Below are 26,030 nucleotides of genomic sequence, written 5' to 3' on the forward strand. Positions count from 1 at the left end.
TTTTTTTTTTTTTTTTGCTTTCCATTTGCTTGGTAAATTTTCCTCCATCCCTTTATTTTGAGCCTATGTGTGTGTCTGTACTTGAGATGGGTCTCCTGAGTACAGCACACTGATGGGTCTTGACTCTTTATCCAATTTGCTAGTCTGTGTCTTTTAATTGGGGCATTTAGCCCATTTACATTTAAGGTTAATATTGTTATGTGTGAATTTGATCCTGTCATTATGATGTTAGCTAGTTATTTTGCCCGTTAGTTGATTCAGTTTCTTCCTAGCATCGATGGTCTTTACCATTTTGCATATTTTTGCAGGGTCTGATACCGGTTGTTCCTTTCCATGTTTAGTGCTTCCTTCAGGAGCTCTTGTAAGGCAGGCCTGGTGGTGACAAAATCTCTCAGCATTTGCTTGTCTGTAAAGGATTTTATTTCTCCTTTACTTATGAAGCTTAGTTTGGCTGGATATGAAATTCTGGGTTCAACATTCTTTTCTTTAAGAATGTTGAATATTGGCCCCCACTCTCTTCTGGCTTATAGAGTTTCTGCCGAGAGATCAGCTGTTAGCCTGATGGGCTTCCCTTTGTGGGTAACCCAACCTTTCTCTCTGGCTGCCCTTAACATTTTTTTCTTCATTTCAACCTTGGTGAATCTGACAATTATGTGTCTTGTGGTTGCCCTTCTCGAGGAGTACCTTTGTGGTGTTCTGTGTATTTCCTGAATTTGAATGTTGGCCTGCCTTGCTAGGTTGGGGAAGTTCTCCTGGATAATATCCTGAAGAATGTTTTCTAGCTTGGTTCAATTCTCCCTGTCACCAATCAAATGTACACCAATCAAATGTAGATTTCAGGTACACCAATCAAATGTAGATTTGGTCTTTTCACATAGTCCCATATTTCTTGGAGGCTTTGTTCATTGTTTTTACTCTTTTTTCTCTAAACTTCTCTTCTCGCTTCATTTCATTAATTTGATCTTCAATCGCTGAAACCCTTTCTTCTACTTGATTGAATCAGCTACTGAAGCTTGTGCCTGCATCACATAGTTCTCCTGCCATGGTTTTCAGCTCTATCAGGTCATTTAAGATCTTCTCTACACTGTTTATTCTAGTTAGCCATTCATCTAATTTTTTTCAAGGTTTTTAGCTTCCTTGTGGTGGGTTTGAACATGCTCCTTTAGCTTAGAGAAGTTTGTTATTACCGACCTTCTGAGGCCTAGTTCTGTCAACTTATCAAAGTCATTCTCTATTTGAATAGAAAAAACTATTCTTAAATTCATATGAAACCAAAAAAGAGCCCTAATAGCAAAAGCAATCCTAAGCAAAAAGAACAAAACTGGATGCATCACATTACTCAACTTCAAACTATACTACAAGGCTACAGTAACCAAAACAGCATGGTATTGGTGAAAAACAGACCCATAGACCAATGGAACAGAACAGAGAACCCAGAAATAAAGCCACACACCTATAACCACCTGATCTTTGACAAAGTCAGCAAAACCAAACAATGAGAAAAGGGCTCCCTATTCATTAAATGGTACTGGGATAACTGGCTAGCCCTAAGCAGATGATTGAATCTGGAACCCCATGTTTCACCATAGACAAAAATTTAATCAAGATGGATTAAAGGCTTAAATGTGAGACCTAAAACTATAAAAATCCTAGAAGAAAGGAAATGTCATTCTGGACATTGGCCTTGGCAAATAATTTATGACTAAGTCCTCAAAAGCAATTGTAACAAGAACAAAAATTGACATGTGGGACCTATCAGGGGAACCACCCCCAACATTTCACGTATGTTCTTTTCTATTTCCCTAAGTATCGGCCAGTCTGAGAAATAAAGGGAAAGAGTACAAAAGAGAGAAATTTTAAAGCTGGGTGTCCAGGGAGGACATCACATGTTGGCAGTTTCCTTCATGCCCCCTGAGCCATAAAACCAGGAAGTTTTTATTAGTGATTTTCAAAGGGGAGGGAGTGTATGAATAGGGTGTGGGTCACAGAGATCACATGCTTCACAAGGCAATAAAATATCACAAGGCAAATGGGGGCAGAGTACTGGGGCAAAATTAAAATTGCTAATGAAGTTTCAGGCTTGCATTGTCATGGATAACATCTTATCAGGAGACAGGGTTTGAGAGCAAATAACCAGTCTGACTAAAATTTACTAGGTGGGAATTTCCTTGTCCTAATATGCCTGGGAGTGCTATGGAAGACTGGGGCTTATACACTGTTGGTGGGAATGTAAACTAGTTCAGCCAGTGTGGAAGGCAGTTGGAGACTTCTCAAAGGACCTAAAACAGAACTGCCATTCAACCCAGCAATCCTACTACTGGGTATATACCCAAAGGATCATAAAACATTCTGCCAAAAAGACACACACACTCATATGCTCATCGCAGCACTAGTCACAATAGCAGAGACATGGAATCAACATAGGTGCCTGTCATTGATGGATTGGATGAAGAAAATATAGTACATATACACCATGGAATACTATGGCACCATAAGAAAGAGTGATATCATGTCCTTTGCAGCAACATGGATGCGGTCCAAGCCAATATCCTAAGTGAATTAACACAGGAACAGAAAACCAAATACTGCATGTTCTCACTTATAAGGGGGAGCTGAACATTGAATACACATGGACATAAAGATGGCAACAATAAACACTGGGGAATACTAGAGGAGGGAAGGAGGGATGGGAGCAAGGGCTGAAAAACTACCTATTGGGTACTATGTTCACTACCTGGGTGACAGGATCACTCATGCACCAAGCCTCAGCATCATGTTATATACCCACCTAACAAACCTGCACATGTACTCCTGAATCTAAAATAAAAATTAAAATATACATAAAAAAGAAAGCATTTAAAGTACCATACATTGCTTAGGAATACACATTAATGTGATAAAATTATAATAGCATGATTGAAGAATATACACGTGATATAAGGATGATAGTGATTTTGTTTATGTAGGTAGGAAGGGCCAGAGAACTGAAAATGACAATAAAAGTTTCTCAATTTTACCAGTAATATTTCATTCATATTATTAAAATGATTTGAAAAATATTACAACTAATAATGTCTTTTAAATTCAGATGTTCAGTTATATTAGAATCTGTTGTTTTCTACATAATTGAAAAATTTCCTAATAAAAATAATACAAGAGAAGTAGACAATTCACTGGACATATAGAACTCCCTCCTTAAATTCCATGGTTATGGAAAACCAAATACTGCAGGTTCGCACTTGTAAGTGGGAGCTAAGCCATGGGTACACAAAGGCATACAAAATGGTATAATGGACATTGGAGACCCTGAAGGGGGAAGAGTGGGTAGGAGGTGAGGGATGCAAAACTGTGTATTGGGTACAATGTACACTATTCAAGTGACAAGTATCCTAAAATTCCAGATTCACCACTATATAATTCATCCATGTAACCAAAAACCACACATACCTCTAAAGCTATTGAAATAATAATAATAATAATAATAATAATAATAATAATAATAAACTTCTTAAGTTTCATGGTTAAAAGTCAAGAAAACACTACCTTCCATCTGGTTTATAAAAATTGAAATTCTGGCCAGGCACAGTGGTTCATGCTTGTAATCCCAGCACTTTGGGAGGCCGAGGCAGGTGGATCATCTGAGGTCAGGAGTTTGAGACCAGCTGACCAATATGGTGAAACCCCGTCTCTACTAAAACTACAAAAGTTAGCTTGGTGTCTGTGGCATGCATCTGTAGTCCCAGCTACTCGGGAGGCTGAGACAGGAGAATTGCTTGAACCCTCCCGGGTTGCAGTGAGCCAAGATCATGCCACTGCACTCCAGCCTGGGTGACAGAGTGAGACTCTGTCTCAAAAAGAAAAAAAAAATTGAAATCCTACGTATTGAGCACCTAGTCTACACTTGGCCCTTGAGATTATTGCCTACTATACATAGCTACCTCTGAGAAATAGTGCCTTAGACAGTGCTATTTCCCTGGGATACTCCTCCTTTCCTGCTCCAACCATAACTTATTTGCCAATGGGCAGAAATCTAACCCAGTGGCAGCCCTTTTCTAGCCAGCAACCTATGGCATAGATGCCTTCACTCAAAGCAGATAAGTTAAACCAGCCAGATTGCTCTTCCAGTAATTTGGTATTAAAAATAAAAGTTACTGATGGGCAGTGGACTGTGAGGTTTTATAGATGTGGGGGCTAAGGAAGTTTATGCCTAGCAGACCAGTAATCAGAAGAAATCAATGAGCAAAGAAAAAGCTGGAGAACAGAGTCCTTCTGAGGACTGGGTGCACTTAACCTCTTATTTTGGGATTCTGTGACATCTCTTTATACCCATATAATTGGTCCTACTTCATTCTCTCTTTATTTGAACTGCATTTGGTAGGTCTATTTTCTTAGATATGTTTTTATTCTATGTTGTCCACATCCTTTAGATAGAAGAGAGTATATCATTATATAGGTGAAAATCAGATGTTGATGGTTGATGGTCTCACAACTAATGAGCATTGAAGCCATGATTTAATCTGGCTTTAAAGCTGTGTTCTGGATTAAATGCAAGTGGTTATGCATTTGCCAGCATGAGTATGTATGCATATTCATCCATATCTATAACCAGTGCTTGTTTTCCATCTGGATGAATAGGGAGATAGATGGATAGAGAGATAGAAAGAATAACAAAGAATAACATAACAAAATAGAATAGTGCTACAAATGAGGAAATTAACAAGAATTTTTTTTTTTTTTTTGAGATGGAGTCTTGCTGTTGTTGCCTGGGCTGAAGTGCAATGGCATGATCTTGGCTCACTGCAACCTCTCAGGTTCCAGCTATTCTCCTGCCTCAGCCTCCTGAGTAGCTGAGATTATAGGCACTTGCCACCATGCCTGGCTAATTTATGTATTTTTAGTAGAGATGGAGTTTCACCATGGTGGCCAGGCTGGTCTCGAACTCCTGACCTCTGTTGATCCACCCCCCCCCCCACCCCTTGGCCTCCCAAAGTACTGGGATTACAGGTGTGAGCCACCATGCCCGGCCAAGAAATTCATATTTTTAATGTTAAAATATAACAACAGAACCACAAAGCCAGGGCTCTCACTATCATGTTGTATTGTCTTGCCTGGGTTGGATTAGGGTGAGCATGGTTTCACACAGATGAACAAGGAGAAGAGTGATGCTGCCTGGTGAAATAATCACTGATTCCCCAGAAAACCTGAGAGAAAGAGCTCAGGTGGGTAATGCCCTGTTTAACCCTCATGTTCCAGGCCCTGACTCATTTGCCACTTCTTAACTTTCACTAGAAGCACATGTTAAACAGTCAGATATAGTGGTAATGATTTTTTATTCATGTTTTAGTAAAAGCATTGCTTCTCACTGTTTACATTTTTGAAATGAAGCAGCATCATTTCTCAGAAACACAGCCTTCTGATTGTCAGCATCATCTTCCCTGTGTCAAAGTGTGAAAGGAAAATATCTTGGGCTCCCAAAATCACTAAGCTAAAGGGAAAAGTCAAGCTGGGAACTGCTTAGGGCAAATCTGCCTCCCATTCTATTCCAAGGCACCCCTCTGCTCACTGAGATAAATGCATATTTCATTGCCTCCTTTGGAGAGACTAATCAGAAACTCAAAAGAATGTAACAATTTGTCTCTTACCTACCTATGACCTGGAAGCTCCCTCCCCACTTTGAGTTGTCCCACCTTTCCAGACGGAACCAAAGTTCATCTTACATATGTTGGTTAATGTCTCATGTCTCCCTAAAATGTATAAAACCAAACTGTGCTCTGACCACTGTTAGATATGAATTCTAAATTTCTTTTCAAAGAATTAATATGTCAGTATGTTCAATTCTTTGCCTTCTACTTTTAAACTTCACTTCCTTGTAAAGCAACCTTTTTCGATTACCTACTCCACCCTGACTCATTCCAATTACCTACTCCACCCTAACTCATGCCGATCATCTGCTCCACCCTAACTCATTCCAATCAGCTGCTCCACACTAACTCATTCTGATTACCTGCTACCTGCTCGACCCTGACTTCTGCCAAAGCATTCACCCCATTATTCTCTTTAAATTAGCCAATCAGAATTAGTTTAGCCCGTGCAGTCTAACCCTAGCCAATAGGGGAATGACACAGCAGCAGGGGCCATGTGCGTCAGGGATAAGAACCCCTTCCCCTCCCTTGTCCAAGTGTGCGTTCACCATTGCTCCATCTGTAAGGGTGCACCCTTCGTTTTTGTTTTGTTTTGTTTTTTGAGACGGAGTCTCACTCTGTCGCCCAGGCTGGAGTGCAGTGGTGTGATCTCAGCTCACTGCAAGCTCTGTCTTCTGGGTTCTCGCCATTCTCCTGCCTCAGCCTCCCAAGTAGCTGGGACTACAAGGCACCCACCACCACGCCTGGCTAATTTTTTTGTATTTTTAGTAGAGACGGGGTTTCACCGTGTTAGCCAGGATGGTCTCGATCTCCTGACCTCGTGATCCACCCATCTTGGCCTCCCAAAGTGCTGGGATTACAGGCGTGAGCCACCAGGGCGCATCCTTCTACAGAAGTACCTGGCCTTGCTGAGAATTAAAAAGAAAATTTTATATTTGACTGCTATTTCTTTTGCGGCACTGAAACTTTATATATAACAATTTGGGGGCTCGCCCGTGATTACATTTCCCTCTGGGGACGGTCTCTGGTTCACTCTCGTGAGAAGGTGTGCCCCGCCCCCTTGTGGCGGCCTCAGGGGTGAGAAATCAAGACCCACCCAGTGCGAGGAATAACCTGAGCTCTCAGCAACACAGAAAAAAACAAAACAAAACAAAAAACTGGCCAGCAACCTAGCTTAAAGGATCCTCACATACTGCAGCAAAGACTCTGGGCACGGACCAAGGAAGGAGAAGCCGTGGGAGCCAGTAATGTATTTCCTTGGTGGTCAGGACCAAGGTAAGAAAGCCGTGGGGGGTGGGGCAGTGAAGTACTCCTTGGTCGGGGTGGCTTAGAGGTTAAAAAGAGGTGAGACATCCCCACTGGGGGGGATTGAACCTCACACAAACCTCCATAGTAGAAAAGGCGAGAAATTTCCCATGGAGGAAATTGAGCCTCACCCCAAAAGGCAAGAAATTTCCAGTGGGGAAATTGAGCCTCACCCCAAAAGGTAAGAAATTTCCAGTAAGGTAAATTGAACCTTGAACCTTACCCCAAAACCATCAAGATGGGAAATACCCCAAGCAAGACAGGGAGTAAGGGGGATAAAGATGGTAACGAAGATATTCCCCCGTATAGCCCCCTAGGTCTCATGCTAAAACACTGGAAAGATAATGAGAGGACTAAACATAGGAAAAAGCAACAAATGATAAAATATTGCTGTTTTATTTGGACTCAGGGACCCATCCTCAATCCCTCAATCTTCTGGCCAAAGTTTGGGTAGAATGAGGGTGTAATGTGTCAGTTTCTAATCTGATATGTTAATGATAAAAGTCCAGTATCTGAAGAAGAACTAGGCTATGCCCTTTGTTGGAGTCAAGGACCTGCCCTCCTTTTTCCCTTAAAAACAACTAGGGAAGAACCCAATTTGGCCCCTCAAAATGAAAAGTCAGAGGAGCCAGCTCTCATGCCTAAAGATTCCAGCACATGGGATCCCCTAGACTATCTTCCCCCATTCAGTGTCCCCAATCTTTCCCCTCAGACAGCCACTGCTGCCACAGATCCCATTCCAAATTCCTCCTCTACTCACGTTATCCCTCCTCCTTATAACCCTGACTCTTGGGAATTACTGTGCCACCAGCCTGTTCCCTCCCAACCTAAAGACCCCTCTCTAAAAGGACTCCAGCATGAGGTAGAACAATGTAAAAAAGATATTCAGAATTTCCCAGTTCCCTCCATACCTAAGAGGTCAGCCCCAACCCTCTTCCCTTTGAAAGAGGTACCACAAGGGAGGCGGGGGGTGGGGGTGGGGTGGAGGGGCGGGGAAGGGGCAAGCATTGGCTTTGTAAGTCTGAAATTTTAAAAAGGAGCTTAAACTGCCACTAGATGACCGTTATGGAATGGCAGACCAAATTGACCAATTCTTAGGACCTCAGTTATACACTTGGGTCGAGTTAATGTCCATCTTGGGCATCCTCTTTTCAGAGGAAGAAAGGAGTATGATTTGTAGGGCTGCTATGGTAGTTCAGGAATGTGAGCACCCTCCTGATGAAAACGTTCCTACCACGGGCCAGAAATTCTCCACCCGAGACCCCCCAGTGGGACAATAACAATGCAGATCACTGGGAAAATATGCAGAACCTGAGGGAGATAATAATAAAAGGAATTTGGGAATAAGTACCCTGAACCCAAAATCTTTCTAAAGCACTTGATATACAACAGGAAAAGGATGAAGGGCCTATGAGATTCCTAGACAGACTGAGGGAGCAAATGAGGCAATATGCAGGCCTCAATTTGGATGATCCCCTTGGGCAAGGAATGTTGAAACTCCAATTCGTCACTAAAAGTTGGCCAGATATTTCAAAAAAGTTACAAAAATAGACAATTGGGAAGACCGTCCTCTAAGTGAGCTTCCCAGGGAAGCTCAGAAAGTATACATGAAAAGGGATGAAGAAAAAGAGGAAAAAAAAGACAAAACTTATGTTTTCCACCTTCCAACAGATGGCTCCAAACCCAGGTACTTCTAGACAAGAGCTTCCAGGGAGACAGAAACTATAAAGGGTCCGAACCCTCTTTTAAACGACCCCAGCCTCTATCTGGAGGACCAAGGTCCTCATCTACCAGGCCCCGTAAAGAGTATGGGGGAGCAGGGTTAAAGAATCCCAGAACTAAGAGGGAGGAAGGACAAGATAGGTGCTATAGATGTGGAAAAACAGGCCGCTTCAAGAGAGGATGTCCTGAACTACGAAAGGAGAAAGAAGCCCTTCCACTCATGACTTTAGAGGAAGAGTAGGGGGGTCGGGGGGTCAGGGGCTCTGTCTTTTTTATCTTGAGTCCCACCAGGAGCCCTTGATAAATTTGGAGGTAGGACCTAAACATGAGCTTATCACCTTTTTAGTCGATTCAGGCACTGCTTGCTCCTCTGTTTGTTCCCCCCAACCCCCCATCTAATGTTGTCTCTTCCTCAGAGGAACTTTTAGTTTCTGGGGTAAAAGGGGAAGGAGAGGGGAGAACAGCATAAGTAGCTGGCACAGGCAGGGAAAGACCAGCAGAAAGGGGAGAGAGAGACAGAGAGGAAAGAGGCATAAAGAGAGAGAGGAAGAGGCAGAGAGAGAGAGGAAGAGGCAGAGAGAGAGGAAGAGGCAGAGAGAGAGAGGAAGAGGCAGAGAGAGAGGAAGAGGCAGAGAGAGAGAGAGAGAGGAAGAGACAGGAAGAGGCAGAGAGAGAGGAAGAGGCAGAGAGAGAGAGAGAGGAAGAGGCAGAGAGAGAGGAAGAGGCAGAGAGAGAGAGAGGAAGAGGCAGAGAGAGAGAGAGGAAGAGGCAGAGAGAGAGAGAGGAAGAGGCAGAGAGAGAGAGAGAGGAAGAGGCAGAGAGAGAGAGGAAGAGGCAGAGAGAGAGAGGAAGAGGCAGAGAGAGAGAGAGAGGAAGAGGCAGAGAGAGAGGAAGAGACAGAGAGAGGAAGAGGCAGAGAGAGAGAGGAAGAGGCAGAGAGAGAGGAGGAGGCAGAGAGAGAGAGAGGAAGAGGCAGAGAGAGAGAGGAAGAGGCAGAGAGAGAGGAAGAGGCAGACAGAGAGAGAGGAAGAGGCAGAGAGAGAGAGAGGAAGAGGCAGAGAGAGAGAGAGAGGAAGAGGCAGAGAGAGAGAGGAAGAGGCAGAGAGAGAGAGGAAGAGGCAGAGAGAGAGAGAGGAAGAGGCAGAGAGAGAGAGAGAGGAAGAGGCAGAGAGAGAGGAAGAGGCAGAGAGAGAGGAGGAGGCAGAGAGAGAGAGAGGAAGAGGCAGAGAGAGAGAGGAAGAGACAGAGAGAGAGAGAGGGGAAGAGGCAGAGAGAGAGAGGAAGAGGCAGAGAGAGAGAGAGAGGAAGAGGCAGAGAGAGAGAGAGAGGAAGAGGCAGAGAGAGAGGAAGAGGCAGAGAGAGAGAGAGAGAGGAAGAGGCAGAGAGAGAGAGAGAGAGAGGAAGAGGCAGAGAGAGAGAGAGGAAGAGGCAGAGAGAGAGAGGAAGAGGCAGAGAGAGAGAGAGAGGAAGAGGCAGAGAGAGAGGAAGAGGCAGAGAGAGAGAGGAAGAGGCAGAGAGAGAGGAAGAGGCAGAGAGAGAGAGGAAGAGGCAGAGAGAGAGGAAGAGGCAGAGAGAGAGAGGAAGAGGCAGAGAGAGAGAGAGGAAGAGGCAGAGAGAGAGAGGAAGAGGCAGAGAGAGAGAGGAAGAGGCAGAGAGAGAGAGGAAGAGGCAGAGAGAGAGAGAGGAAGAGGCAGAGAGAGAGAGAGGAAGAGGCAGAGAGAGAGAGAGAGGAAGAGGCAGAGGGAGAAAGAGGGAGGCAGAGGGAGAGAAAGAAAGAGAGAGATAGAAGTAGTAAAGAAAAAACAGTGTACCCTATTCCTTTAAAAGCCAGGGTAAATTAAAAACCCATAATTGGTAATTGAAGGTCTTCTCTGTGACCCTGTAACACTCCAATACCACCTTGTTGTCAGTGTAAACAAGGGCATAGCCTGAAAGCACTGAGGACACTGACAACCCCGTACCCTTCCTATCAAAAATCCTTAACCCAATAACCCGCAGATGGCCCAAATACATTCAATCTGTAGCGACAACTGCTTTGCTAACAGAAGAAAGTATGAGGCTATTCTGTTAAAAAAAAAAAAAAAATGATTCAAAATTAACCACTAAAAATTCCCTTAACCCAGCAGATTTCCTAGCAGGGGATCTAAATCTTAATTACTATACAAAGGTCTGACCAGACCTAGGAGGAACTCCCTTCAGGACAGGATGATAGATGGTTCCTCCTGGGTGATTGAGGGAAGAAGACACAATAGGTATTCAGTAAGTGATAAGGAAACTCTTGTAGAAGCAGAGTTAGGAAAGTTACCTAATAATTGGTCTGCTCAAACCTGCGAGCTGTTTGCACTCAGCCAAGCCTTAAAATACAGAACCAGATTTTGAAATCCCAAGGCAGGAAGCATCTCGATTTTTCTTTTTTTTTTTTATATTTATTTATTTATTATTATTATTATTATTATTATTATACTTTAGGTTTTATGGTACATGTGCGCAATGTGCAGATAAGTTACATATGTATACATGTGCCATGCTGGTGCGCTGCACCCACCAACTCGTCATCTAGCATTAGGTATATCTCCCAATGCTATCCCTCCCCCCTCCCCCCACCCCACAACAGTCCCCGAAGTGTGATGTTCCCCTTCCTGTGTCCATGTGTTCTCATTGTTCAATTCCCACCTATGAGTGAGAATATGCGGTGTTTGGTTTTTTGTTCTTGCGATAGTTTACTGAGAATGATGATTTCCAATTTCATCCATGTCCCTACAAAGGACGTGAACTCATCATTTTTTATGGCTGCATAGTATTCCATGGTGTATATGTGCCACATTTTCTTAATCCAGTCTATCATTGTTGGACATTTGGGTTGGTTCCAAAATCTAGTATGTAAATTAAAAATATTATAATTCAATTGATATTACAATCAAGGTTATATCTGTCGCTAGGGTGAATTAACCAACTTAAATAGCAGTCACATTGGAGGGCAGACAGTAGGATTCAAAAAAAGTAATATAGTCTTAAGGTTAGGATCACAAGTTCAGGAGTCAAGCAAATCACAATTCCAATTCTGAACATTGCTACTTATGAGATGTGTGAACTTGGGTAAATTATCTAGGCTTTCTCTGTCTCCATTTCTTCAAAAAGGAAAAGTAGTAACTAAATAAGTTTAATAACACCCTGAGCCCTCCACATTGTCTTTGGACACATTGTGTATACTCAATAATGTATGATTTTTATTATTAATGGGTCTAATGAAACCTAAATTTGCTGGAGGGGAAAGGCATGGGAAGACCCATGGATACTTCACTGAGCAGTGAGGGACAACATGAGGAAATTGCAAAATTAGGTGAAGGTAACTCTCAAAAGAGGATAAAAAAGAGAGAGAGGAGGAAAGTGACAACAAGCATCAATATGACCATGTTGCATTCTGTCGGCCTGATTTGATAAAATAATTCTCAAAAAAAAATTAACACTCTGCTTCATTATTTAAGAATGAAGATTCATTAGTTACAGATAATGAAACAGTTCCGTACAGTTTTTGCATTTCTTCACTTTCTGAAGTAAGAAAGGCATCAGCATCTTGTTATCATAGAAAGATGCCAGGACTAGAGGTCATAAATTCCTTTAAAAGGACTGTAATCACTGTAAAAGCAGAGTGGATTTGCCCTTCTGAGCTCTGGGATATGCCGTAGCAATGTGTGCACATAATCATATTTTTAATAAAAGTATAAAAAGAAGATATTTTAACTGTAATAAATTAAGGTCACTCTGGCAAAAAAAAAAAAAAAAAAAAAAATACAGAACCAGGAAGGAACCGTCTATACAAATTCTAAGTTAACTTGGACTAAACAAGGTCTTATTAATAATAAAGAATACTTGAAATCCCAAACTTACAGGGTTTTCAACAAAAGTAAAGTTTGCTAAAAGTTAACAGTGTAACATGTATTATCCTAACTTCTAATCTTGTGGCCTTAGACAGTCTAGTCCACAGACATGAAGGAAGTTTGCTTTGGAAAAGAATGGTTATCTTCAGAGAAGAAAAAAGGGGTGGGGGGGGGGTAGAATTTATATAAAAAGGAATGTTATATGGTAAATTCTTGTCCTAAAATAAATTAACTGGTTGTTTAAATAAAAGGGATGTTTGTGACAAGTCAGAAAGTTGAGGCGTGTCAAAGAATTGTCTGTGAAAGTCAGGAAAAAAAATTATAAAAGGGAATTTATGCAAGAAATGTTATATAATTTAAAAGTAATTAGGCCTCCTGAATGTAAAACTATTGAAGAAACAGTTTATGTGTAAGGTGTGTAAGGAAAGTAAAACATACTTTTGGTAAAAGGATTATAAGGATGCATAAGAATGTGGATTTTTACCTACATTAAAAGGTTAAAAACTATATATTTTGTTTTAAAGGTTTAAGCAAGTTTTAAAACATTAATTGTAAAGGAAATTCTGTGTGTAAACATATTGGCTAAAGTTAAGGGGTTATCATCCAGTTTTTCTGTGAACTGGACATTAAAAGCACAACAGGTTTTTCTTAAAGCACTAACCTGCTCTGTAACAAAAATTATAAAAGGTTAAAAAAAGTCTATAAAAATCTTACCTTATGGTCAGACATTAAAAATGGGATAAATATGTCTACAAGGTTTTATTAAAATTAAGTTTAACATTAATAACACACTAATATAAAGGTGAAATTTGGCTTATCTGGTATAAAAATCATACAGGAAGCATTGTCAAATATAAAATGGTGTTTGGCTTTCTTTGGTCTAAAACTAATAAAAATAGGTGCTAAAGGAAATTTCTCAGTAAGAAGGCACTAAGGACTATAAAGTCCACTGCTGATGTCCCCACATTTAAAACAAAAGGTCAGTTTCTTAGAAATTATATACTTGGTGTATCCTCCACTTTCCTTTCCCTCAAAACTAAGTCTTTTAGCACAGGTACCACCCCAAGATTTTTTGGTAAACCAGCACCAGCCTGAGGATCATGTTCTTATCAAAGGGTGGAAAGAAGGAAAACTCAAACCAGCATAGGAATGACTCTAACTTGTGCTGCTAACCACCGAGACTGCTATTCATAAAGGGAAGGGGATGGACTCATCACACCCGAGTCAAGAAAGCACCATCCCCTCTAGAGTCGTGGGCCATAGTCCCAGGGGAAAACCCTACCAAACTAAAGCTAAGAACAATTTAACTCACGTTTCATCTATCCTATTACTCTTTCTTCTTTTCTCGTTCTATTGCTGACCATCTAGTTGTTAACATAACCAAGTCAATTTTGCCTCAAACTATTGCATTTAATGTTTGCCTTGTTATACCCTGTAGGGACTTGCCAAGTCAAAGATGGCTCCCTACTTCGGAAAAGTACCTCTGTCCCTCCTGACTCTCCTCAGGCTGGGCATTAGTGAATTGGGACCATTTAATCCGGGGAGATTTCAATAAAGACCCCAGTGTCAATCAGGAGTCTTGCTCCCTGATGTAGAGCTTTTATGCCATAGTTGGTCCAACGTTCTGTGGACCACTAAAGAGCAAGAATGGACTGCCCCAACCAGTTTTTGTAATTTCCTAAAACTATACATTCATTTTATTAAAGGAACAGCCCTCCCCCGCTAACTGTCAGCTAAACCAGTGTAATTCTATACAGGTCATTATCTGAAACACTCAAAGTTCTTCCCCTTTTCTAAGCCAGTTCCCTTCTTTAAGCCGGTTTTATGGTATGGGGGCTGAGGTTTCAGGGACAAACCCTATTAGAGTCTTTGAAATGCATTTATTTGATCCCCCACCCCTTGCAACTTCCTCTAAGCCTTCTTCCAAAACCTCTCACAATGGAAAAATTGCTCCTCCTCCATCTAACAACAAGACCAAGATAGCTATAGCTATCATAGGAGTTAGACTTAAACTTTGGCAATTAGGATACCAAGATGCAAATGCCTGGTTGGAATTGATCAAATATTCCCTCCACACATTAAACAAAAGCAATTGTTATGCTTGTGTGCATGGTAGGCCAGAGGCCCAGATTGTCCCCTTACCACTAGGGTGGTCCTCCAGTTGACTGGGCCTGGGCTTTGTGGTAGCTCTTTTCCAGGATTCTACAGCCTGGAGTAGTAAGTCATGCCAAGCTCTCTCTCTGCTATATCCTGAAGTCCAGCACCTTGTGGGTCAGCCCCCAAGGGCCATCCAGCTTTCATCTCCCAACACAAAGTTCACTTTGTGTCTCTTATGACAGGGAGGAAACTCAGTATTCCTTGGAGACCTGAAGGGATGCAGTGAGCTTAAGAATTTTCAAGAGCTTATCAATCAGTCAGCCCTTGTTCATCCCCGAGTGGATGTGTGGTGGTATTGTGGTGGATCTTTACTGGACACTCTCCCAAATAACTGGAGTGGCACTTGTGCTTTAGTCCAATTGGCTATCCCTTTCACTCTGGCATTTTATCAACCAGAGGAAGGAAAAATAAAACATCATAAAGCAAGAGAAGCCTCTTATAAGTCTTTCAACTCTCATGTCTATTTAGACACAATTAAAGTCCCATGGGGAATACCAGATCAATTTAAAGCCCAAAATCAAATAGCTGCAGGATTTAAGTCAATATTTTGGTAGGTGACAATTAATAAAAATGTAGATTGGATAAACTACATCTACAACCAACAGTGATTTATTAACTACACTAGAGATGCTGTTAAAGGAATAGCTGAACAATTAGAGGCTACTAGCCAGATGGCTTGGGAAAATAGGATAGCCTTAAACATGATATTAGCAGAAAGTGGAGGAGTTTGCGTCATGATTAAAACTCAACATTGCACCTTCATCCCAAACAACATTGCCCCTAATGGAAGTATAACAAAGGCATTGCAAGGTCTAACTGCTCTGTCCAATGAGTTAGCCAACAACTGAGGGGTAAATGATCCCTTTTACAGAATGGCTAGAAAAGTGGTTTGGTAAATGGAAAAGAATAATAGCCTCAATTCTTACTTCCCTCACAGCTGTAATGGGTGTACTTATTCTTGTCAGGTGCTATGTCACACAATGCATCTGTGGGTTGGTGCAGAGGCTCATAGAAACAGCACTTAATTAAAATCTCCCTTAACTATCCTCCACCTTACCCAGAGAAGCTGCTTCTTTTGGAAAATCAAGCAAAGCAACTAAGCCAAGACATGTTAAAAAAAAGGTTTGAAAAGAAAGCTGTAAGGAAATACAAGGGGAGGGGTTGTTAGGTATGAGTTCTAAATTTCTTTTCAAAGAATTAATATGTCAGTATGTTCAATCCTTTGCCTTCTACTTTTAAATTTAACTTCCTCATAAAGCAACCTTTTTTGATTACCTACTCCACCCTGTCTCATTCTGATTACCTACTCCACCCTAACTCATTCCGATCAGCTGCTCCATCCTAACTCATTCCGATCAGCTGCTCCACCCTAACTCATTCTGATTACCTGCTACCTGCTCTGCCCTGACTTCCGCCAAAGCACTCACCCCATCATTCTCTTTAAATTAGCCAATGGGAATTAGTTTAGCCCATGTGGTCTAACCCTAGCCAATAGGAGAATGACACAGCAGGAAGGGCCACATGTGTCAGGGATAAGAACCCCTTCCCCTCCCTTGTTCAAGTGTGTGCTCACTATTGCTCCATCTGTAAGGGTGCACCCTGCTATAGAAATACCTGGTCTTGCTGAGAATTCAAAAGAAAATTTTATATTTGAGTGCTATTTCTTTTGTAGCACTGAAACTATATATAACGCCACCCTGGGCACTTGTCATCAGGGCCTCCTGAGGCTGTGTCACAGGTGCATCCTCAACCTTTGAAAAATAAACTTTCTAAATTAACTGAGACCTGTCTCAGATTTTTGGGGTTCACATCTTGGTAGCCACAAAGGGATTCTGACTGGAGGTGCCGCAGACCTTTGACAAATCTATCAATGCTTGGTACCAGCATGAGCTATCTTAATGGTTCAAATGAATAGGACAATTTGCTGAGGCCTGGAAACACCCCCTACAGAGACTCTCTGATCTCCCCAAATTTGTTCGAGATCTAAAGTTTATTTTGCTATACAAGTTTTTGTTGTTGTTCTTGTTTTGGAGTTTTACTTGCTTTCAGCACAAGGAAGGCAAGTTTTTTTCTGCTTCCACGATGATGGAGATAGGTAACTCCTTTATGGAGTTTGAGCTCACTTCCAACGGGGAAGATGAATTTTTTTTCCTGCTGCTAGGATGGTAGAGAGCAGCCTTCAGCCTGAGACCCATCGTTAGGTAAGTAACTGTAAGTAACTTAGCTAAAGTTAAGATTAACAACCAGCTGGTCTTAATTTCGCCTTACCATTAGAGTGCTCAGTAATCATATAAGTTGTGTGATCATTTGTTTTGCTTAACTGTTTTTTGTTGTTTGTTTCTGTTTTTGTTGTTGTTTTGGTCTTTTTCCCATTGGGTTTGATCAACTCCATCTGACTTGATCAAATCTGAAGGGAAGTTCCAAATTATGGGGAACAAGGCCTCTGTAGTGGCTAAATTCCCACACACAAAAAAAGGTGGTGTGGTGAGGGGAGAAAAATGGCCCGAAAAAGAAAAAAAAAGAGAGAGGCAAGATTTTTTATTTTGACTACTAAAAGGGCCTTATTTACATAACAAGCCTACCTTTTTGCTAGCCAGGCCAAACTGAAAGAGCAATGGCTGTACTTCTGAAATAGCAGCAATTTGTCCTAGTTGAAATATGGTAATGAGATTTAAAAAGACTTTTTTTAAAAGGAGCGCAATGGTTAAAGTCAGCTTAATTAAAAGCTAACATCCAAGATGTGTGTGTGTGTGTGTATTTAAAAAGTCTTCATGGTTTTTTCCCGTTTCTAGAACCTCGTCCTTTTTTTTTTTATTTGAGCAAAAGCTTTTTTTTTCTTCTTGGTTGACTAAATTCTTTTTTCTTCATTTACTTCTGCTGCCTCTCCTTTCTCTTGCACCCTCTGCTGCATAAGAGACCTAAAATAGTTTATAATAGCCTGGAGTTCCTTAAAGAAAATGAAGGTGCCAGACTCCTTTTGGGGGAGAAACCTGTTTTTCCTTATGGAACTCCAAGAGTGTAAACAGGCAAGTTTGTCTCAACTCTTAAACTGCTTGCTTTTGTATTGTGTTACCTGATTTGCTGACTTAAGTAGTTATTGCAACAGAGTTTACTCTTGGGTTTTTAAAGAAGAATGTAGTTTAGATATTTAGAAATGTCTTTGTTTAAAAAAATTTTTTTTAAGTACACTGAGAAAAGATCATGTGGTCTAGCCTCATAATAATTCTCCTTTTTGGAAACCCAGGATTCAGTGTAGGCTCAGCCCAGAGCTCAGAGATGCAGTTAAAAGATAGGTAGTCCCTATTTAAATAAAATTGGTCTCCTTATACAATCTATGATAGGTTTTTATAATTTTATGTTTGATTTGACATATCTTTTTTTTTTTTTTTTTTTGAGACAGAGTCTCTGTTGCCAGGCTGGAGTGCAGTGGTATGGTCTTGGCTCACTGCTACCTCTGCTTCCTGGGTTCAAGTGATTCTCCTGCCTCAGCCTCCCAAGTAGCTGGGCCTACAGGCACGTGCCACCATGCCCAGCTAATTTTTGTATTTTTAGTAGAGACAGGGTTTCACCATGTTGGCCAGGATGGTCTTGATCTCTTGACCTCGTGATCCTCCCGCCTCAGCCTCCCAAAGTGCTGGGATTACAGGTGTGAGCCACCGTGCCTGGCCTTGACATCCATCTTTAATCTTCCATTAGCATACCAGACTTTTCCTCTCCTTACCTTCTGATGTAAATTTTTCTTTGATTTTCACCTTTGTTATTTCCTTCAGTATGCAAATTTAAGGCTATTGAGCTGACAACTGCCTAGGATTGTGAAACAGGTTATCAAGAATCTGAGAAAGATAGGAAAAACAAAAGGTTTTTATGAATCTATAAGATGTACTTCTATCGGCATGCCTAATACATCTATGTATTTATGTGTTGTGTACACAATGTTTCACTACTGAAAATATACAAAAGAGCTCTAATCGGCTTAAGAAAATAAAAGCGGTTAAATAAAATAATTTATCAGGAAAAAAAGACTAGTCAAATGCTTTTAAGTTACATAACTTCAGTAAAATCTTAAATAAGCTAGCTTTAAAATTATTCATAAAGTAATATTATAAATGTCTATCGTTGTCTAAAGGGAAATTATAATGGTTTTTCTAGAGATTGGGTTTGATATAAAAAACACACATACACTAAATAACTGATTAGAACAGTAAAATTTTCTTAAGTGATTGATTTACTTTTAATAAATTATATGATATTCTAATTTTTTTAAAACCCAAAGTTCAACTTTTATCACATCTCACCATTTTTTAAAAAAATTATACTTTAACTTCTGGGATACATGTGCAGAATGTGGAGGTTTGTTACATAGGTATACATGTGCCATGGTGGTTTGCTGTACCCATCAACCCATCATCTACATTAGGTATTTCTCCTAATGCTATCCCTTCCCTATCTCCCCCACCCCGCCTCCGCCACCCCCCCCCCCCGCCTACCATCAGGCCCTGGTGTGTGATGTTGCCCTCTCTGTGTCCATGTGTTCTCATTGTTCGACTCCCACTTATGAATGAGAACATGAGGTGTTTGGTTTTCTGTTTTTGGGTTAGCTGAGAATGATGGTTTCCAGCTTCATGCATGTCCCTGCAAAGAATGTGAATTCATCCTTTTTTTATGGCTGCGTAGTATTCTATGGTGTATATGTGCCGCATTTTCTTTTCCAGTCTATTAGTGATGGGCATTTGGGTTGGTTCCAAGCCTTTGTTATTGTGAACAGTGCTGCAGTAAACATACATATGCATGTGCCTTTATTTTTTATTTATTATACTTCAAGTTCTGGGGTACATGTGCAGAATGTGCAGTTTTATTACATAGTTATACACATGCCATAGTGGGTTGCTCCACCCATCAACCTGTCACCCCCAAACAAGCCCCAGTGTATGATGTTCCCCTCTCTGTGTCCATGTGTTCTCATTGTTCAACTCCCACTTATGAGTCAGAGCGTACGGTGTTTGGTTTTCTGTTCTTGTGTTAGTTTGCTGAGAATGATGGTTTCCAGCTTCATCCGTGTCCCTGCAAAGGACGTGAACTCATCCTTTTTTATGACTGCATAGTATTCCATAGTGTATATGTGCCACATTTTCTTTATCCAGTCTATCAGTGATGGACATTGGAGTTGATTCCAAGTCTTTGCTATTGTGAATAGTGCCACAATAAACACATGTGTGCATGTGTCTTTATAGTAGAATGATTTATAATCCTTTGGGTGTATACCCAGTAATGGGATTGCTGGGTCAAATGATATTTCTAGTTCTAGATCCTTGAGGAATTGCCACACTGTCTTCCGCAATGGTTGAACTAATTTGTACTCCCACCAACAGTGTAAAAGCGTTCTTATTTCTCCACATCCTCTCCAGCATCTGTTGTTTCCTGACTTTTTAAGGATCGCCATTCTAACTGGTGTGAGACAGTATCTCATTTTGGTTTTGATTTGCATTTCTCTAATGACCAGTGATGATGAGCATTTTTTCATATGTTTGCTGGCTGCATAAATGTCTTCTTTTGAAAAGTGTCTGTTCATATCCTTCACCCACTGATGGGGTTGTTTTTTTTCTCGTAAATTTAAGTTCTTTGTAGATTCTGGACATCAGCCCTTTGTCAAATGGATAGATTGCAAAAATTTTCTCCCATTCTGTAAGTTGCCTGTTCACTCTGATGATAGTTTCTTTTGCTGTGCAGAGCTCTTTAGTTTAATTAGATCCCATTTGTCTATTTTGGCTTTCACTGCCATTGCTTTTGGTGTTTTAGTCATGACGTCTTTGTCCATGCCCATGTCCTGAATGGTATTGCCTAGGTTTTCATGGTTTTAGTCTTACTTTAAGTCTTAATCCATCTTGAGTTAATTTTTGCATAAGGTGTAAGGAAGGGATCCAGTTTCAGCTTTCTGCATGTGGCTAGCCAGTTTTCCCAACACTGTTTATTAAATAATGGATCCTTTCCCCATTTCTTGTTTTTGTCAGGTTTGTCAAAGATCAGATGGTTGTAGATGTGTGGTGTTATTTCTGAGGCCTCTGTTCTGTTCCATTGGTTTATATATCTGTTCTGGTACCAGTACCATGCTGTTTTGCTTACTGTAGCCTTGTAGTATAGTTTGAAGTCAGGTAGCATGATGCCTCCAGCTTTGTTCTTTTTGCTTAGGATTGTCTTGGCTATGTGGGCTGTTTTTTGGTTCCATATGAGAAATTTAAAGTAGTTTTTTCCAATTCTGTGAAGAAAGTCAATGGTAGCTTGATAGGGATAGCACTGAATCTCTAAATTACTTTGGGCAGTATGGCCATTTTCACAATATTGATTCTTTCTATCCATGAGCATGGAATGTTTTTCCATTTGTTTGTGTCCTCTCTTATTTTGTTGAGCAGTGGTTTGTAGTTCTCCTTGAAGAGATCCTGCACATCCCTCATAATTTGGATTCCTACATATTTTATTTTCTTTGTAGCAATAGTGAATGCAAGTTCATTTATGATTTGGCTCTCTGTTATTGGTGTATAGAAATGCTTGTGATTTTTGCACATTGACTTTGTATCCTGAAACTTTGCTGAAGTTGCTTATCAGCTTAAGGAGATTTGGGGCTGATATAGTTGGGTTTTCTAAATATACAATCATGTCATCTGCAAACAGAGACAATTTGACTCCCTCTTTTTCTAATTGAATACACTTTATTTCTTTCTCTTGCCTGATTGCCCTGGCCAGAACTTCCAATACTATGTTGAATAGGTGTGTGCCAGTTTTGTCTTGCGCCAGTTTTCAAAGGGAATGCTTCCAGTTTTTGCCCATTCAGTATGATATTGGCTGTGGGTTTGTCATAAATAGCTTTTATTATTTTGAGATACATTCCATCAATACCTAGTTTATTGAGAGTTTTTAGCATAAAGTGCTGTTGAATTTTGTTGGATGCCATTTGTATATCTATTGAGATAATCATGTGGTTTTTGTCATTGGTTCTGTTTATGTGATGGATTCTGTTTAATGATTTGCATATGTTGAACCAGCCTTGCATCCCAGGGATGAAGCTGACTTGATCATGGTAGATAAAGTTTTTGATGTGCTGCTTCATTCTCTTTGCCAGTATTTTATTGAGGATTTTTGCTTCGATGTTCGTCAGGGATATTGGCCTAAAATTTTCTTTTTTTGTTTTGTCTCTGCCAGGTTTTTGTATCAGGATGATGCTGGCCTCATAAAATGAGTTAGGGAGGATTCTCTCTTTTTCTATTGATTGGAATAGTTTCAGAAGGAATGGTACCAGTTCCTCTTTGTACCTCTGGTAGTATTTGACTGTGAATCTGTGTGGTCCTGGACTTTTTTTGGTTTCACAATTTTTGTTTTTTTCTCCCCCCCTTTAAAAGATGTGAAATAATAAAGCTCTCTTTCAACTCATGTTCAGCTCAGTTAAGTTTTTTATCCCCACAGTTCTGTTTTTTGTGGCCTGGTGCTAACAATATTTTCTTAAAGGTCTAAAGGAAATGTTTTTCTTCCAACATAATATCCTGTACACTGCAGAAGGTCTTTTCTTTTGCCTTTTGGTAACTGGCCTCACAGATTTTACATCTTATTGAAATAATTCCTATGCCATTATTATTAAGTTTTACTTTGCTTAGGAAAAAAACCTGATAATTTTGTTTTTTTTTTAAATTAAGGTTATTACATCTGTGTATCTTTCTATATGTGCTTTTAAAGTACTTGTAACATTAAGTTACAGGGATTTGACTCCTGGGTCTAAAATGGACACAAAGCCCTGCTAAATCTTAAACACTGACAGCAGTTAAATCCTCATCTTCAGGCCCCATAGAGGATGCCAATCAAAATAAACAGCATTCCTGAGACAGAGGGCCAGAAATTAACACCATTCAACTCCTCAAGGTCCAGGGACTATTGCAGAAGAGGTGGGTGTGTGAGATTATAAGGGCCCATTTTAAGACATAAAATAAGTACAGTTTCTCTATAAATTAACCATTAATATCAGTGGCACACTGATGCAAGACCAGCATATGAGCCCCTGTGTCAGATTAATATGGTTTCCTTTTTAAGCATTAACCAAAACATTCATAAAGATTATAAAAGGCTTATGGAAGTTATAGCTTATGATCAAGATTAAAATTTTATATGTTTGTAAAAATTTGAGAAACAAATTTAATTGACTTCATGTTGTTTTTATTAGGGTTTATTGTTTGGAAAATTGTTTCCTCTCTCAAAATAAAAGTTTTGCACCTTTCTTTTTTTTTTTTTTTTCTTTGAAATCCTTCAGTTATCACTTTGGTTAAATGAATGACTTATTTTATAATGACCTGTGATCCTATTTTGTAATATCAAGTGTTTTAAAGCTTTGATATTTGACAAACTTTCCAAAATCAAATTATAAATTATGTCTTTTTCTGACCTAATTAATCCTTTAAGATATTCCCGGTTCTTTAAAGTCCAAAAATGACATATTTGGCTTATTTGGTATAAAAATTATATAGGAAGCATTGTCAGACATGAAATGGTGGTTTTCTTTGGGCTGTATTTGTATAAAGATGTTATTGGCATGTGTTCAAAAATTATGGGACACTCCTATAATTCTTTTTTTTTTTTTTTTTTGAGATGGAGTCTCACCCTGTCACCCAGGTGGGAAACTCCTATAATTCTAATATGAATTAGTATACATTATCAGTAATAATTATAATTTTTATGGTAAATTATTGTGTGCCATAAGGTAACAAATTTCCTTCTCAATTGCATATTTATGGCTGCCCTAAAACTTTTTGTCATCCATGAATGATTGTTGTCTTATTTTGGTCCTCTTTAAAAGGTGGTTTTATAATCAGCTGTAAACTCTTAACAGGTGCCCTTGAATGCAGGTTTCTGATTACTTTGGAGATTGTAACATTTGAACAGAAGAAAAACTTTCAGGACTCATGAAGAGCTGAAATGTTTATGACTATTAAGCAGAACAGGAATTAATTGCAGAGACCCAACTAATAGAAGTTTAAAGTAATCTTTTTAACTTTTTGTTTAAAACGTTGCTGATCCTTTGTTTTTCAGAGTCAAGAAAACTTTTAAGCTATTTACAGCTTTTAACAGTTAAGTAAAGTGTACTCCTATGAACAAAAGTTGGAGCATATGTGTTTCTGTCTACCTGATTTCTACAGAATTTGGAAACTATTTGTGAGTATTCTTATGACAATACAATTATTTGCATAAGTGCAATAAGAATCTTTTTTCATTTTTAACAGGACACAATTGGAGAAACTGATTATTTTACCAAGGCTTTGACTAAAATGATGTGCTTTCATTTAAGGAATCAAACTTGACTTATGCAGCCAATAAAAGCCCCTTGGAAAAATTGGCCTCATACCTTTTTCTACACAGTCCCTTTACAGGGTTCCTGACCTGTGGTAAGTAAAGAATGTCACTTTCTGACAGGCCCAAGAGCCCCAAGTTTATCTTGGACATCTAGAGGAGAGGAATTCACTCAACTCATAGATATTTGATGGTACAAATCCATGGCTGGGCTTGGCTTTAAAAAGTCATATCTGAGATTCCTTCTATGGACTAAAGTTCCATCAAAGCCAATTTAAATGCCTATGTAAAATAAAATTATTCTTGATACATTGTATACAAATAATCAGGCGAAGGGTAATAAAGCAAATCAGTCTTACCATGATTTGTCTTTAATAAAAATGGGAAACTGGATAAAGAAAAATTATGTTTAAAAAACTATAGTACACCCGTTGTTAGATTCTAGTCTTGCCTATTGTTTTTCAATTTTTATTTTCTACAGTTTGGACTGAATTCTAATTCTAATTCTAATTTTTCTTTTTTCTTTTTGAGACAGAGTCTCCCTCTGTTCCCCAGGCTGGAGTGTAATCACATGATCTTGGCTCACTGCAACCTCCGCCTCCTGGGTTCAAGCAATTCTCCTGCCTCAGCCTCCTAAGTAGCTGGGATTACAGGCACCTGCCACCATGCCTAGCTAGTTTTTTGTATGTCTAGTAGATATGGGGTTTTGCCATGTTGGCCAAGCTGGTCTCAAACTCCTGACCTCAGGTGCTCCACCTGCCTTGGCCTCCCAAAGTGCTGGGATTACAGACATGAGCCACCGTGACTGGCTTGAATTCTAATTTTTCTTGGCTACAAGACTGCAAAATAATGTTTTCAATTTTTTTCCTTCTTTTTTCTCCATTTTTCCTAATTTGGAGTCACTGAAAACTAAGCTATACTTTTTTTTTAAAGCCCTGCAAACTGAAGCTAAATAACTTAAACTTCAGAGGAAAATAATAGCAACCTATTTATGTACATAAGCCACTTTCATACCTGCCTACTAATGTATGGACTTCAGAGCAATATGGCCTATATTGATTTTCCAGGATTGTTCTTTTGTTTGTTGTTGCTTTTCCTCCTTCCTTCCCCTATTTTCTCTTCATAGGACACAAGACTTCACAACCTTCTAAAAATGAGCTTTCCTAATAACTTGGGACCTACCAGTCTAGGAATAAACCATCCTAGCCATAAGAGATCAGACCAGAGACTCATTTTCTTTTAATATGCTTTCTCCAAAAAATTTTTAAAAAGTGGGGAAATGTGAAAGGAAAGTGTCTTGGGTCCCTAAAATCACTAAGCTAAAGGGAAAAGTCAAGCTGGGAACTGCTTAGGGCAAACCTGCCTCCCATTCTATTCAAAGTCACCCCTTTGCTCACTGAGATAAATGCATATATGATTGCCTCCTTTGAAAAGGCTAATCAGAATGCAACCATTTATCTCTTATGTATCTGTGACCCGGAAGGACCCCCTACCTCTAACCCCCCTGCTTCGAGTTGTCCCACCTTTCCAGACTGAACCAATGTTCATCTCACATATGTTGATTAATGTCTCATGTCTTCTTAAAATGTATAAAACCAAACTGCTCTAACCACCTTGGGGACTGCTCTAACCACCTTGGGCACATGTTATCAGGACTTCCTGAGGCTGTGTCATTGGCGTGCATCCTCAACTTTGGCAAAATAAACTTTCTAAATCAACTGACACCTGTCTCAGGTTTTTGAGGTTCACAAAAGCATGGTGAATGTGGAAAAAAAAAAAGCCAAAAATATCCCCATCCCAAAAGAACCATGAAGGTGGGCCGAGTGCAGTGGCTTGTGCCTGTAATCCCAGCCCTTTGGGAGGCTGAGGCAGGAGGATCACTTAAGGCCAAGAGTTGGAAACCAGCCTGGGCAACATGGCAAAACCCTGTCTCTACAAAAAATACAAAAAAAAAAAAAAAAATTAGCTGGGCATGGTGGTGGGTGCCTGTAGTCCCAGCTAT

At 40.0% G+C, this 26,030-nt stretch overlaps 1 protein-coding gene across 9 annotated transcripts in view; it reads left to right on the forward strand.

The window, feature by feature from the left end:
- Nucleotides 1-26,030, forward strand: part of ANKRD45 (ankyrin repeat domain 45) — a 109,239-nt gene that overhangs the window by 17,174 nt on the left and 66,035 nt on the right. For 5 of the 9 annotated variants that reach the window (XR_008511391.2, XM_054525106.1, XM_054525130.2 and 2 more), the window contains 2 exons: nucleotides 22,530-22,632; nucleotides 23,771-23,893. Coding sequence is in view for 6 of the 9 variants with exons in the window: in XM_054525106.1 (XP_054381081.1) it covers nucleotides 23,849-23,893 (45 nt within the window). In the remaining 3 variants the exon portion in view is untranslated. Of the gene's footprint in view, nucleotides 1-16,701; nucleotides 16,906-20,745; nucleotides 22,633-23,770; nucleotides 23,894-26,030 lie in introns of those variants that run through there. The other 4 variants (XM_063716958.1, XM_063716955.1, XM_054525126.2 and 1 more) reach the window with 3 other exon arrangements.

The sequence above is a fragment of the Pongo abelii genome, chromosome 1, assembly GCF_028885655.2.
Source record: "Pongo abelii isolate AG06213 chromosome 1, NHGRI_mPonAbe1-v2.0_pri, whole genome shotgun sequence".
Classification (NCBI taxonomy): Eukaryota; Metazoa; Chordata; class Mammalia; order Primates; family Hominidae; genus Pongo; species Pongo abelii.